The sequence below is a fragment of the Pleurodeles waltl genome, chromosome 7 (genome assembly GCF_031143425.1).
Source record: "Pleurodeles waltl isolate 20211129_DDA chromosome 7, aPleWal1.hap1.20221129, whole genome shotgun sequence".
NCBI lineage: Eukaryota > Metazoa > Chordata > Amphibia > Caudata > Salamandridae > Pleurodeles > Pleurodeles waltl.
The window spans coordinates 399503505-399519479 of record NC_090446.1 but is presented as its reverse complement, the minus strand read 5'-3'; the positions used below and the strand labels follow the sequence as shown (position 1 = coordinate 399519479).

Genomic DNA, 15975 nt, shown 5'->3' with positions numbered 1-15975 from the left:
CCCACAGGCGGATTGAAGGAACTAATTCCCAACAGTTCAATGGTGGAGGAATCCTCCCTCACGAAACGGGAAAAGAAACAAAAAAGGAAAAATTTAAGGGGGTCCAGCAAAGCAGTATATGGAAATCATCTGCTAAAACAAATGGCACGCAGTCTAAGGAATCAGAAAGCACAGAAAACAGAAACAAGACCTGCCTATCTAGTCAGATCAGGGCAAAACAGCCAGCTAGCAAGGACAATTCTACGGGCGAACCAAGTGCTCTAGTTGATCAATTAACATCACAGCAACAGTCTCCGAAAACCCCCAGTTCTAGTAACAAACAGGGTAGCAGCCTTTTGCACGGAGAGTTGACCTTAAGAGAATTCCAGGGAAACAGAACAATCATCAGGCAGTGCCCAGAACAGGGAACTCAGCAGGTTACTGACAGACAGGGAGTTGGCAAACCCTGGGAATATAACCCTCAACGCACAACATGATCGTACCAAATCAACCTGCAGGCAACAAAAAACTGATTTTAGATCATGGTTACCATCCTTGGTCAGATGATTGCACAAACAGCCCGGCACAAAAAAGAATCCCAGGACACCAGATAACGCAGGACAAGTTGGCCTCAGAGGATAATAAATTACTTTTCATCCCTTGCTATAATTCGAAGGGGGCTTTTAACATTCTAAATAGAGGCACCATTCTGAAGTTAATAAACGCGATTTTGCCCCTGGCTCACATTTCAACAACAGAACTGATGACCGTGAAGTTCACTCCACATCTAAACAATAAAGACAAAGAGGCAACGCTGACATCCTGGGCCACGTCTGCCATTATTGATAAAATTTTAGTACATCAAGATACATTTAGCGCATGGGGCATCGTCGTGAAAAAACTAGAACCACCCAGATACCCTAACCTTCTGGTACCACAACAAAAGAAGGGCAGCTCAATCTTAAAAGGGGCCATGGGAGCAGAAACCTCCCCAAGCAGTTGGGACCACATAACAATGGGAAAGCACCAAAGCACGCTCCATCCTTGCATGCACCAACAGATCTTCATTGGTACGCCCTCAACAGTCAAACAGGCTGGTAGGCAAAATTTAAATGACAACAATCACAAATGGTCCTGACAAAAATCCAGAATATACCCATATTTGCTCCTGGAACACTCACTGTCTAAACAATCTGGTTACCGACAAGGCGGCTCTGAGTTTCCTTCAGCAGTTTGAAATCGTCATGTTGCAGAAAACATGGTGCATGGAGCCGATACAAATTTCGGGAGAATCTGGGGTAGACGTCTCTGCAAAACAACCTCAAAAACATGGACACCCCAAGGGGGACCTCACAAGGTACTGCTCCACAAAAATCAACTGGGTGCTCAAAAAGATCGACTTGGGAACTGACTGGCTGCTACCAATAACATTGGAACATCGGGCGCCATCAGGCAACAACAGAACTTTACTATTGATCAACATGTAAATATATCCTAATAAAATACAAAACAGTGAAAACATGAAAACTTTGCCCAGTATTCTAAAAATGCTGCAGAAGCAAAACAAGGACGCAATCCTCATTTTGTCTGGCGATTTCAACTTTGATTTGAGAAAGGGCATCACAAAACGCCCTAACAGAACATGCGCATATATAAAGTTTGAAACTCTGGGTTTGCGTGCCTGATGCCTCTTCCCGGGGAACGCCTCATCTGCACAAGTAACCTTTTCAAGTGACACAAAAAAATCCAACATCGACTTTACATTAATAAATGAAATTGAATTGCCACTGGTCTCAGCTTATAGGATCCAACAACGCACAGAGAGCGACGACTTCCCACAACTCATCAAGATCTGGAATGAATGGATTTGGATCCCCACCGCCAATATCATAATCTCAGCCCCAGTGACTTATGACACAAAAAAACTGAAATGGAAGGTGCTGGGCCTCGACAAAGTAATAGAAGAAGTGTAACGCAGTGCAGGCACAACCATAGAGCTCAAAGAAACACTAAGAACGCAGGAAGAAGAAGACCACACCCAAGGAGAACGAGTGATTGCTTGGATGTACTTGTGTGATTCCTTAATAAATACATTTTCCATCAAAAAATGCCTCCCAATTTCGGTCACAGAGTCAACAAAAAAGTCAAGGGTTGCAAAGGAGAAAAGTCATGGTTCAACAGAACATTGCATAACCAGAAAAATCAGGTCTCTAGAGAATTAAATAAAGTCCTAAAGGACATACACAGGGGCAGGAAATCTGATGACACAAGGCTTTCTGAACTAAGAGCCAAATATAAGAAAAACTGCTGGATGGCAAAACAGAGTTATCACGAGGATCTGTGGACCAAGCTGCTTATATCCAATAAACAGAAAAATAACAAAAAATTCTGGGAACTAATAAACGTACTAACTCGGAAAAAATCGACACACAAATGCAGGTATCGACGCAGCCACATGGGAAGCCCACGTACAGACAATGTTCTCACTCTCAGAGCACCATGTGAAGGAGGAGGCCACACAGATAGACAATGATTTAAGCAAAGCAAGACTAATTTTGCCTTGAGAGTGACAACGCAAACAGACTTACTTCTAAAAGAAAATGAAGGAAAGCATGCACTAATGACCATTGACATAGAAATGCTGATAAGCCTTATCAAGAAACTAAAATTGGAAGGGGCAGCTGGTCAGAACGGAATTCAGAACGCCTTGTTTAGAGGAGACCCTTCATACTGGGCGCATTATTTGGCGCTGCTTGTTAATGATCTCCGAGGCACTGCAGGTCTCCCAGGTGCATGGAAAGGCAGCATTATTCACCCTATGTACAAAGCAGGCAACCCCGCAAGCCCTTCAAACTACAGGCTAATAGCATTGATAGACGTGGAAGCAAAACTCTACGCATCCTGTCTACTGCAACTACTAGCAGAATGGATTCATGATAGACAGCTAATTCCACAATGCCAGACAGGTTTCGGAGCTGGTATGGGTGCTTCCACCAACCTGGCAACCCTGGCCTTGCTGGGAAACAAAGCCAGGCTTAAGAAGAAAAGGCTATTTGTATGATTTATTGACCTAAAGGCAGCTTTTGACTGCATACCAAGAACCCGCCTATGGGAGAAACTGAAAGGTTGGGGCTTACCATGCAGCCTTCTTAGCGCAATGATGGACTTGTACACAGGTACCTGGGTGCAAGTAAAAATTGGAGAGAGCAGCCACCTTACCAACAGAATATTAACAGCAAATGGACTGAAACAAGGGTGTGTATTAGCTTCCACGCTGTTCAACTTATATCTTGCTGACCTAGCCGAGGCTCTTGCTCCCGTAAATAGCCACCCTCCAGTATTGGCCAAGAAAGGAATTGCATGGCTACAGTATGCAGACGACATAGTTTTACTCAGCCAAACACCTGTTGGGCTACAGCATAGCATCGATGCACTTTATACATACATAACAATGCAAGGCCTAGAATTGAATTTGAGTAAAACTAAGGTTGCCCGCCCAGTTGATAGGAAGTTTAAATCTGCTACATGGTTCGTAAATGGAACCCAGGTGGAGGTTGCACCCACATATAAGTACTTGGGATTCACTATGGACAGCCTCTTGACTTTCAAAGAGTAGCTTGCTGTCGCTCAAGCAAAAGCCCTCTCATTGACCTATGGTTTCAAAGTTCTAAAACAAAAACTGAGCTGCCCATCACACACTCACCTGCTTTCTGTCATGGCAGCGCGGCTAATGCCCACCGTCACTTATGGCGCCGAAATCATGCTGGGGAAGGAGGCAGTTTTTTTCAATCAAGTCCAGACGAAGGCATACAAAACAGTTCTTCGGATACCATGACCAGCATTTCCAGCTCAGGTTCGTTTAGAATTGGGTCTGAAAAACTATGAATTTCAGAGTAGATGTGTCTTCATTAAATTATGCTGGAGGATGCGTGCAGCTGAGACTGGTACTCTAAACAACCTATGTTGGATGGAAATTGAGGAGCAACAGCATCACAACGATAAAGGCATCTGGGGTCATCACTTAAATAACTGCATTAAAGTGCTAGGTTTGCTAGAAGCCTGGGACCGGAACCCGGACAAAAAGGAGTTTTTTCGGAAGGCAAACGCTGTCACTAAGATGAAATCTTTAAATTCTGACAAACAAACTGGCCAGCAGACAGCAGGCCTGGACTGAAATAACATCATACAAAACTTTACGGGCACAGTAGTATCTAGCAGCAACTTTCAACCAGTCGCTGAAACATCGATTCATGCTTTTCCGCTTTGGGTTGATGGAAACGAAGGATATGGTCCCTTCAAGGAGCCAGCAGGATCTGACACATTCCTGTTGACTGTGTGGGTACAGACAAGAGTCATTAGAACACATCTTTTGTGTGTGCCCGGCTTTGTTAGGCCACAGGACATGCTATCTGAAAAACATTTTTAAGACACTGAACATACGCTCATTTAGGCCGGCCATTATTAGCTGGCTCAGCGGACTTTCAATTCTGTATTCTTGTCGAGAAACCAAATTTATGGTACAGGCCCAGAAAGAATTAGTGAATAAAGTTGAAACCGAGTGTGCATGGGCCATCATTTTATGATTAGTAAAGCTCTGAAAGTTCAGTTCCAGCCAGGAATCAGCCTTATGTACAACTTAGGATTCTCACTGAGCTTTACTCATCCGCAATTATAGTGTTCGTAAGGGAGCAAGAAAGTCCTAAAGTTAAGCTCAAGACCAAGGTTGGAATCAGTGGAGAACATTTTAGCTACGCACAACTCTTTACCATGATATGTTTTAGTTTCAAATAAGCTTTATATGTTTTTATTATGGGTCTCTATTAGTTCAATGAGTAGGCAAAATATTCATATCATTATGTATGTCGGAATTGCAATGGTTTTAATTAACTGTGTCAGTAAACTTAAACTTGATACATTGATACACTGTCTCTACAAATTGCCAAAAAACGTCTGATGCCTCTCTTCACTAGCTCCGATTCATCCACACTGACATAGAATAAAGAAGAGCACCTTCACTCCCCAAACAAGCAGTCACAATCCATACTTGTGTGCACCCTAATCAATTCCCACCACGACTAACAGTGTAGTTTAGGCAAGCCTTCCCAACTACTAATTCCTTAAAATACCACATAAACAGTATAAAACGTTCGCCCAACCTCGTCTTTGGCTTTAAATGAAAACAACCTGTCTAAGGCAAACTCAAAACACTCCACTGGCTCCTGACAAGGCTAGAGTACAATTTAACTGCCTCTGTCTGGCAGACAGGTCTTTGTTAACAAAACACAAATACCTCCAACACAGAACTGAGTATTACCACTTCACCAGAACCCTCTGCTCATACTAACATCTTGTACATCCCCAAAATTAAATAAAAGGAAGACGGAACAGACACTCTCTTATGTTGCTGCACACGTCTCCTCGCCATGCTGTGGAACAGCCTTTCACCACTAATTCATGCACACAGCAAAGTTATGGAGAATGTCTTCATGGTACCTAGTATGTCTTGTTCTTATTGATAACATTTTATTGTATGTTGGCTGAATTCACATATCTACTAGATTCAAAGGCAATTGAGAAATATCTACCTTTTTTAGGCAAAATATTAGAAAAACCTACTTCATTTTTCCCATTCATATTACATTTGTGAATCATTACCTGGCTGGATATGAGAAATCTAGCCCTGAAATTCGTAAACCAGCCTCTGAATGTTACCTCATCTTTCTGCCCACAGCCAGTTAAAAGCAGTTGAACTGGGTCGGACTGAAAGTGGTGAAAGCCATGAAGTTGGTTAAACGCATGCTGACTTTTTTTTCAGATCACACATAAGCTTTATTCGGCCAGCAGACCATCAAAGCAATACAATACAATACAATATAAATAGACATCATAATATCATAACCAAATTTAAAAGGGAATAAAATCCATGTTTGCCCGATTTAAAACAATTTGAGATTGTTGTAAATAAAAGATGCGTATGCGCCATGCCGCTACTAAAAACTTGCTTACTGCATAAATTATCACATTTAAATTGTGGCTTTTTAAAATCCTCATAGCTAAAATATATTTCCTTAAATTCAATTCCCGACAAATTTTGCGAATCCATTTAAACCTTGGGGTTGAGTAAGCGGGACAAAAAAACATAAAATGTTCTACGGTTTCGGAGGAAATGCCGCATGCAGGACAAATATCAGAGCTTGGCTTAGGTCCCCATCTGCTCGTCAAGGCCTTCAGAGGTAATGTTCTGAATCGAAATCTAGCGTACAAACTTTTACCTAACAAATCAGGTATTACATCTAGATATTGTTCGAACTCTGGGTACCATTTAAAATCAATAAACAAATTAGTTAAATGACCATTCGATTTTTGGGAAATGTAGTTATTACGTATGTGGGACCAATAAGCTCCCTTCAGTGCTTTTACATGGGACTTCATAAGTTGATGGGGATTCTCCCAAAAATTCCTCAGTCCTAAAGTACAAAACCAACTGGATACGTGTTTGATCAATGGGATGGAAATGGAGTTAGGACATTTTATCAGTTCTAATAAAGAAGACTTATATACGGCCAATTCGGGGACTATCCATAGCCTCACCCAATACAATAAAGGCCGTAAGATAATTAGGTCAGCCATTCGTTTAAACCCTAGGTCTAGAAATAGGGGGGTTAATGGGGTGCTAATAGGGCAGGCGCATAGAGCCCGTGCAAAGCTATTCTCAATTTTGGTTATCCTGCTGCTATCTGACATGCCCCAAATCTCTGCGCCGTAAGCAGCAGCACCCTGTGCCTTAGCCACATAAATCTTTACTGCTGGAGACACAACTTTAGCGATCGTATTCCTATAAAGGCGCAGTATGGATGCTGCCCGATGTTGCAAAAGCCCAGCACTCTTGCCAACTTGTTCCTCCCAGAGGAGTGAATCTGTAAGTCTCACACCCAAATAGTCAATGGAGCTAAACTGGTCCAAAATAGCGCCATCTAACCTAATAGTACATTTCTTACGGAGCCCAGAGCGAAGCACCATCAATTTCGTTTTCTTTGAGTTCAACTCTAAACCAAAATTCCAGCAGAATGAATTAAATCTGTCCACGAGAATTTGTAAACCCATAGGGGTTTTCGAAATCAGTAAAGAGTCATCCGCAAAAAGGAGGATAGGGATTTTCTGATTAACTAGGGTGGGAGCATCATTCTGGCATGTCATTAGTTCTTGGACCACCTCGTTAATGAATAGAGAAAACAGAAGTGGTGCAAGCACACATCCCTGACGGACACCTCTTTTAATGGGGAATTTGTTAGTCAATTCACCTTGATTGCCCCATCTTACTTGCGCGTATGTGCCTTCATGCATGCGTTTCAATAGATGGATAATATCGGGTGGGGTCCCTATTTTGTATAACACTCCCCAAAGCTTATCTCTTGGGACCAAATCAAAAGCAGAGCGCAGATCAACAAAAGCAACATATAAAGTTTGCTTTGCCAAGACTACGTATTTCCAGTGTAGCACGGTCAACCTAAAGGCCTGGTCAACCGTACTAATTCTAGAGCGGAACCCTGCCTGAAGCGGTGAGAGAATCTGCTGCTCCGTAACCCAGCTCGATATTCTAACTAGCAGTTGTTTGGCAAAGATTTTTTGTAAATTGTCAATTAAACTGACCGGTCTGTAATTGGCTGGAAGATTTATATTACCCTTTTTATAGATTGGGATAATCTCTGCACCCTTCCACGTCTCAGGAATCTGTCCTCCTTTTGTGATTTTATTTGACAGTAGGTTAATATACCAGGTCCATATGGATAACTCTGATTTATAAAGATCGCCTGGGATTTTATCGGGACCTGGGGCTTTACCTGACTTCAAGGAGTTGATAGCGTCTGCAGTTTCTTCTAAGGAGAAACAAATATAACTCTCAGAGTTATATAGATCCCCATCAGGTGGAGAAATGGCAAGGTTAGCATTTGATAAAATAAGGGGGTCTAATCCCACTTTATCACAATCAACAGCCCCAGTGGAGATAGTTCCTTCATAAAGGAGAGTAAAGTGCTCCACCCAGCTTCCGGGTTGGATATGGTTCCTTAGATTAGACCTACCCCCTCTCTCGTGCTTAGTCAGCAGTTCCCAGAAAAGCATATTATTGTTTGCTTTTGTAGCATCTAACAAATCCTGCCAAATAGAATCTTCCCAGGTTTTCTTTGATTGTAGAATTGTCTTTTTATACATACATCTTGCTTGTTTAATGACCCCCGGGGTCCCGGCCTTCCATGATGATTTTACTTCAAGAACTGCACTGGTGACCATAACCAATTTTCAGCTTTCTGTTTCAACATACTTTGGGTTTGTTTCCCCAACAAATGTATGTTTCTTTGTGTAACTCGCACTGCAAACTGATGTCTCTAGGTGCTTATACAGCAGCAAGGAAAATCTGATGCCATATTAAGCATGAATGAAGTAGTTTAAGGGAGGAAGAGCAAGGTAAATTCAAAGTGGCCACATCTCCTCTTTGCTCCTGGTAAATATACCAGCACAAGAAAGCAACTCAAAACTAGTGCCTATTTCGTTGGCTCGTTGACTTAGAGGAGTGAAAGGAAAACCTCTTTCCACACTCGTATATAAGAACAGTATGAGGATGTCCATTCTTAACAGAACCCTTTAACGCTCCTTTACAAAGTGATCTGATGTCATAAAGGATAACTCGAAACCTAAAAAGGTTTAGGATTCTCTTCTTCTCAAGTTGAAAAGCTATTCAACTAAAAGTGCATGTGTAGCACTAAAAGACTAGGAAAAAGGCACTGGCCTTTCCCCTACCTCAAAATGAAAAGGAACAGAAGATCCTTTGTTGTGGGCTCACTAAATTATCTGCCAAGAGTGAGCTAGGGCAACTTTCCCTCTCAATAGTAAAGTCCTGTCATGGAAATCTGACATCTGAAAACAGTGAGAGGAGAGCTGGAAAGAGAGACCTCATTCAACATTGTGCTTGTGGCATTGCCGAAAAGTAAAGCAAGTAGCCATACTTCAAATATCATTCAGAACTACCAAGCTGCTGAAGGGATCCCCTCTAGGAACCTGGAGCGAGGTCAATGAGAACAAGGTGTTGTGTATGGCTGGAGCAAGGTATGTGCCTAGGCGAGTGTGTAAAAGAGCCTAGTGTGCAGTCTCCTCACAGAGGAATATTAAGTCAGGAGATCATACACCCACCCGTGACTTTTTATGGCATAGGGATAATGCTTTTCCCACAAAGAGGATTAACGGTGAATAGTTCACTAACAAAAAGCTGCAGAAACACCTCCTGGGCTTTCAGTACTTTGTGGTGCCTTTATCTTTGCAAGTAATAGTGCCTCCTGCCTAAGTTCAGTCTGGCAGGCAGTCTCTCTGTAAGACACAGCCGAACACAAACATCAGCATGCCTCTCTGGTCAACAACCCATGAAAATAATGGTGCCAGCCTGCCTAGGTCGGTTGAAAGAAAGTGATATATATGTTGTGTATTTTAGCCACCATTATATTACCACTGACATTTTTATAGCAGAAAAACATCATTCACTGTGTTTTCTGTGCTAAACTAACTCTCCAGATTCTCCTGCGTGTTAGTCCACATGGTCATTCTGGTTAACCATCCTTCTCGAGCGATTCAAATCCAAGACTTGGACCCTAGAGATGGATCTGTTGGTTTAGACCAGAAACACACATGGCATCGCTCTGATCTTGAGTCCTGCATTTGACAGAACACTTCTCTGGTGTGATTCGGGAAAAGGACAAGAATGAATTCAGTCATAAGAGAAAGGCTGCCTGCTTCTGTGTATGAAGACAAGCATGTCATAGCCTAGACAGAGGAAAACGATACACTGCATTCTTGGATAAATCCAACAGGGAACTGTAAGGAAAAAATAATACAATCAGTGAACTCTGGCAGCATCAATACTGGCACCACATAGTAGGGATGTGGATCTGAGTTTTAAAAAGAAGCTTGTAGAAAGGAGCAGGCAGACATTCAAGAGTATATTTTCATCCACAAATCAGTACGCTGAGTCATGCTGGTAGCCAACAGCACAAAGTAGTTAATCATCATGATGGAGAAATGGCATACCTTTTACAGATTTTGTTTTTCAGGTTGTTTTCAAAGAGTTCCATGGGCCCGAAACTGGAAAGACAGGAGTGTGGATCCTTGATGAGTATTTCTTAGGAGACTTGTTATTTAGTCCTTAAAAGAGTTAGAAAGGTGGAAGACTATGCTCCCTAGAGAACACAAACTGCTGTTTTCTTTACTCCTTGACTTGTAGACATACTAGTAGCACTAAATATATGGACGGATGTGATTTATAGGAGGCCAACCTAACTACAAAGGGAAGGAGCTCTGCAAAAAAGGGTAGAGCAAGGGTTGCAAGATCTGTGGACTTGCTGTTTGATTATCCACTTATTAAATTCCCTTTATTTCCAATCTTACAACCCTGTGAGCTGTAGGTGCCACTGGAGATACTGATCTTGAGGTAGGTAAGGTAAGGTGGGGCTTCCATAGCGTGTTTTGCAAAATGATGTAATATATCTTAAAGGTATTGCAGTCTGGCAGGGTGAGCCAGCTGAGTTAGCTCTTTGACAGTGGGTGTGAGCCAGGTGAATATCTGGAGACCCATGATCAAGTGGACTTCTGCTTGACATATGTTTTTCAGAAGGGCAAGGTGGGATTCCAACACACTCGCCAGGAGGGCATTGCCTCCATCAAGGTTCATGGGACAGGAGAGGTGGAAAACCAGACAGAATGTACCATTAAGTCAGAGAAACAACAGCTTTGGAGAGGTATTTCTTAATTGTATTTCCCTCTAACTTTACCTATGTAGACTATAAAACCTGATCAGGGTGTAGAAGTATGGCCTAGAAGAGGGTGCATTGAATAGGAGACAACAGTGCTTAAAAGGAAGCAGACTTCACATGGATGAACATTGGATGTTGTCTGGCTCAACATTTTGATGACAGGTTCACTGAGCATCTCTTTCGGTGAACCGAAAACAGAAACACACCATCCTATTATTTTATACCTCCTTTCATTCATTTTCTTTCATCTCCTTCTTTGGCTTAAACTCATAGGAAGTCTAGGCCAGAACCACCTTCCCACCGATACATATCGAACCCAAACCTCAGCCAAAAACTGATCATTAAAGCAGGTTGTTTTGTTACAGTGCAGCACAGATGTTGAGAACTTTGGACTCTACAAATTACTAGGCATTTTTTCGTTTGCATAGAAAATAGTACATACAAGCTGAATAGATAATCACAATAAGTCTTCAACATTACGTCACAGATCTGCATAAGAAACTTTTAAAATACCTGTGATACTATCCGTGCAGATTCAGAAGAACCCAAGCTTGTCTGGCTGGTTACATTTTTTTCGAAAGAGTCTATTTTTTCATAAGTCCTCTTTTGTCGAATTATATCCTGATGAGTTGATAAATCGTTATTGCAGCTTGGCCTGTGTTCCCCTCCGGCCCTATATAACGACCTACTGCTCGCCATAATATCGTCCCTTGATCCACGAGCCAGACCCTTTTTCAGAGGATCTCCTTGAAAGCGCACCCTTATACTTTCAGACTGCATTGCATTTTCCAAAGTGTCAGCATCAAGGCTTGTTTTGCTTCCTCTGCAGGTATTAGATCTTCCAACCACCACACACATTTCTGCTATCAATTTTTCATTTAAAGCATTCAGTTCACTACTGCTGCCAACTGAGCCAGGTCTCATTTGACCAACTCCCTGCCTACGCCCCTTCCTCTTTCTTAGGCTTGGAGAAGGGCCAGTTGAGTAGCCAGAATCTTGCTGACTTATGACTGTTGGATACTCTTGGGTCTGCAGGCTATTTTGTCGGCTGTGATGAGCTTCGATATTTTTCAATACATTAGCCTCCAAGACTCTCCAGGAATGCTTGAAACTGTCCTTGGAAATGAGTGGGCCCGGGGATTGCTTACCATGTGACTCCCCTGTCCCGCTGAGAGAGATAGATTGCTTTGAAGATTGATCCACATTGATCATATGCTTGATGTACTCCCGTCCAGCAGGGCTGTAGTCTGTGGCAGAGGGGTTCCGCTTGTGCTTACTGAAATTTTGCTGGTATAGGCTCGGGTGCTGCAACAATTTTGTAGGTACAAGCTGCTTCTGCAAACTGTTATCTGGAGACATCTGTGGGGATGTTCTACTTATGCTGTTGTTATCAATGTCCATCTCCACTGGCGGCTCATCATAGATTGGAGACTCCAAAGAGGGCTCATCATAGATGGGTGGTGAGGAGGCATACCTGGGTGAAGAAGGCCGTGATGACCCTGGAGTTTTTTGAGGTGTTGAATAGTTAGAGCCATTTGTGAGCACTAAACAAAATCCACCATTATCTGTCTTTTTAATCTGCATAAGGTGCTTGTCTGTTGGAGAAGCCGGTGTTGGGGAATTTGTGGATGGCTGGACATACGAGGTCGCTTTACTGACAAGTGATTTCTCGTTGCTTAATTGTTGAGCATTTTGTTGCTGAAGAGAATTGCTGGATGCACTATGGGCGTGCTTCAAGCTGTTTACCTTGACCAACATGGCTGACATCGTTCCTGGTACAGGCTGCCATCTGTTCGGAGTTTCCCTGTGGGGAAAAACAGGATGCCTTTATTTTTCTGCATAAAGTGAACAAGAAAAATAATCTTAACATGCAGACAAAAACCCTCTTTATTGTGCTAAATATTATGTTAAGCTGGTGACGCATAAAACAAACATGATAACTTGAAACTCTGCTGTTCGTGACCCACGAATGACCAGGACGCACAACTTTGATAAAAGTGGAAATGGCATATTGTGTGCCTAAGTATGATACTACTAAAACTCAAAGAAAAGGCGGACTTTACGTAAAAAGTCTCAGTTGTGTGTTTTGTGTTTTTCTGTTGCAGTCTAAAAACAAACAATGCGATCAGAATTCAATCACTCCAGAAGCACTGCCTCCAAAAATCGAGATGGGCTATGAAGGATGTAATCAGTAAATGGTTTTAATGTTAATATACTGCAGTGACTTTTAACAAGTTAATAAAAATCCTATAACAGATTGTCAACTTTACGGTTAAACATTTAGATAATATTACTTTAATAGCTCAGAAAGACACACTTCTCCCTCATCTTAGTGCAGAACTCTGCTGGAACCAACACTTCAGCAATGGAATGGTAGACATTGCTGCTCTTTCACCAATTCTGAAACTTGAGTGATAAATAAAGGCCCAGAGTTGATTGTTTTTTTGACAATCCTTGTTTGGTAAGAGGCCAGAATTCTGAGTTGGGTGGTATTTACTGCATCCGGTAATCATCAAGAGAGGTAAATACCTCACTCTTCGTTACATTTCGTAGGTGAAACCTGCCAGGATCTATCACAGGAAAACAGTAGAGTATTTAGCGTAGTATGCATGTTTGGCGTGGTAAGGACCAAGATCCCTATCTTATTTCCCAAAAACCCTGAATAATAGGTGCTATTTATCTCATCCGATAAATGAAGCACCCTGGACAAACTTGGAATCAGCCCCAAGTCAGCTGTTTTCTCACTAAATCATGATCCCACACCCATGTTCACAACAATGATGACCACTGCACAAGAAAGCAGCTGCTATCCTGTGACAGTACACATTATGCCTAAATATCACCCCTCTTCTGACCAACTCTGACTCAAGGACATAGTGGTTTTGGTCAAATCAGTCCTTTCTGAAGCATGAAGGAGATGTTGGAGTACATTATTTTTTATCTATGTATGAAGTAAGAGCACCATAGATGGGATCCACAACTCATTTCAAAGAGCTGAGAAACACAGGGTGCTGCACCAGTAAACTGGTGGGTAAAAGGTGAAAGGTAAGTGCATGCTTAAGCCATACTGAAGTTCCCGAAAGGTACAGTACAAGAGATCGGGAGCACAGGTAGCAGGACAGTGAAAAGTGTGCATCAATTGTTATCCTTCAATATGCTGGTCTTCAGATTCTCCTCAATTGTGAAAATTTCAGAAAAGAAGATTTGTGGTATGCATGGACTGTAGCTAAGGAGGGCGAGTCTTTCCAGACAGGCTATGGATTTTGAACATAATTTTGAAGTTGATTATGTTGGCGATTGTGAGCCCAGGCTGACCTTTCAGGAAAGGGTAATGCATATCTTACTGGCCTGATGTGTGGAAGGGTTTTTGCAGTTTGTGGAAAAGAAAATGGATAACTTGGGGTGCTGTCCAGCATTCGGACTGAGGAGGTCTGCATGGATCAGAGTCAGGGAGTAGGAAGGAAAGACAAACATAGCCTGCGGGGGAGACTGCATGACGCTAGCCATGGAATTGGTTTCGAGTTGTATGGAGTAAGACTGCAGCAATAAGTTACATCCCTGACAGCGCATCTAGAGTAGGGGAAAGAGCACAAAGGGGCTTGCACTTTAACATTATACTTCTGTGCCTATAAACACAAGTAACCACGAAAAAACAAAAACACCCAGACTCGGGAGGATGAAATCATAATTAGCACAAGCAAAAGAAACAGAAACATTAACGTCCTTTAAGCAGGAAAATACCCAAGTCCTTATCGTTATAGCCTGGTGAGACCCAGTTCAAATGCTTAAAGAAGGTGGTGGTGAAGACGTTTGCAAGGCTTGAGACAACTGTAATGGTAGCGGAGATGGAAAGAACTCACGTGCCAACCCATGTATATTCTCTCCCTCAATGCCTTCTATTGTGCAATTGTAGATGTCTGTATCTGCACTGTTCTCTTGTGTATTTTTTTCCTGTTTATTTTTATTGAAAAAAAAAAAAATGGGCAAATCACCCCTCCTTTGTCCACCCACGCATTATTAAACACTCCTCCCTTCCCCAAAAAATGAAGAAAAATTGCATTAATGAACAGACCTGGACTGGAAGTGGTGGCAGCCTATGGTCAAGCGATGTAAGTATAGGCAAACTAAACTTGCACCTAGAGAGTGAAAAGCAAGGCGTATCAATGAGAACTTCAAAGCAGTGATCTTCCAAATCATAATCTACACAAAGGCACACTTCCAATACTTCTGGGATCTTAGAATCACTCCCAGAACCTGTCGCAATTTGGGTGAGAGAGTAAGTGGTTCCTCTGTAGGACCTCTGATGAAAATGGGTACCTTTTGACAGTTTCAGATTATCGCAACTGCAACGGGTGCACATACCAAGTAGAGAAACCACTGAGCTCTGGGTGTCCTAGCTAGAAGAGGAGTGGTGGCAACCATGCCAACATAGTCCCAGTCTGGCAAAGCCAAGCCAGCAGTACAATTCTGACCTTACCAGGGAGCTACAGTGGAGATTCAGTGGGCCTATTCCACTTTGCAATGTGACCAGAGCTTCACCAGAGAGATTAATGGCCTTCTCTGATTCAAGGGCCCATACCCACAGCTCCGCTCAATCCCACTTAGAGTAAGGAAAAGTGGTAATCAGGCCTTTCAACCAGACGTGATAAGGGATAGAGAGGCTACAATCCTTGCAGTGTAACAGCCATAGGGACTGGCTTGTGGGGCCACAGGGCGAAGTCGTAATCTTGGGGGAACGAGCAGAGCCTGGCATTACCAAAGCCTAGGTGGGAACTAACAACTCTAGAGAAAGGATTATGTGAGGTGAGACTGAAGTGGGTACAAACAACTCCACCCTCAGAAGCTAAGGTAACTAATTTCGACCCTAGGACAACCCGTAATGTGTGGGTTATTGCAGATGTACAAGATGAGTTACCTAGTTCTGGATACAATGATCTTTGCTTTCCTTATGAAAATGGTGAATGTTTCCTTTTAAGACATTAACAGAAAGGCCATTTAATTTCAAGCAGGTTTCGAAATGCTCATTGAATGAAGAAATCATTAAAGTTTCATTTGAAAGTCCTACTTAGAGGTGCAGTTGTGTGTTGTCCGCTCACATATGATAGTGATCTCATGCTTGGGGATGATTTCTGTTGGAGACTAAGGTATACGTGAAAGAGGAGGAGAAACAGTATGAGCCTCGTAGAAAGTTTAAGTTAGT

The 15975-nt window shown here is 42.3% G+C and overlaps 1 protein-coding gene across 2 annotated transcripts in view; it reads right to left on the bottom strand.

Moving 5' to 3' along the window:
• Positions 1 to 15975, bottom strand: part of LOC138304113 (rho GTPase-activating protein 39-like) — a 598847-nt gene that overhangs the window by 349313 nt on the left and 233559 nt on the right. For both annotated transcript variants that reach the window (XM_069243876.1, XM_069243877.1), the window contains one exon: positions 11289 to 12579. In XM_069243876.1, coding sequence (XP_069099977.1) covers positions 11289 to 12579 — 1291 coding nt within the window. The remainder of the gene's footprint in view (positions 1 to 11288; positions 12580 to 15975) is intronic.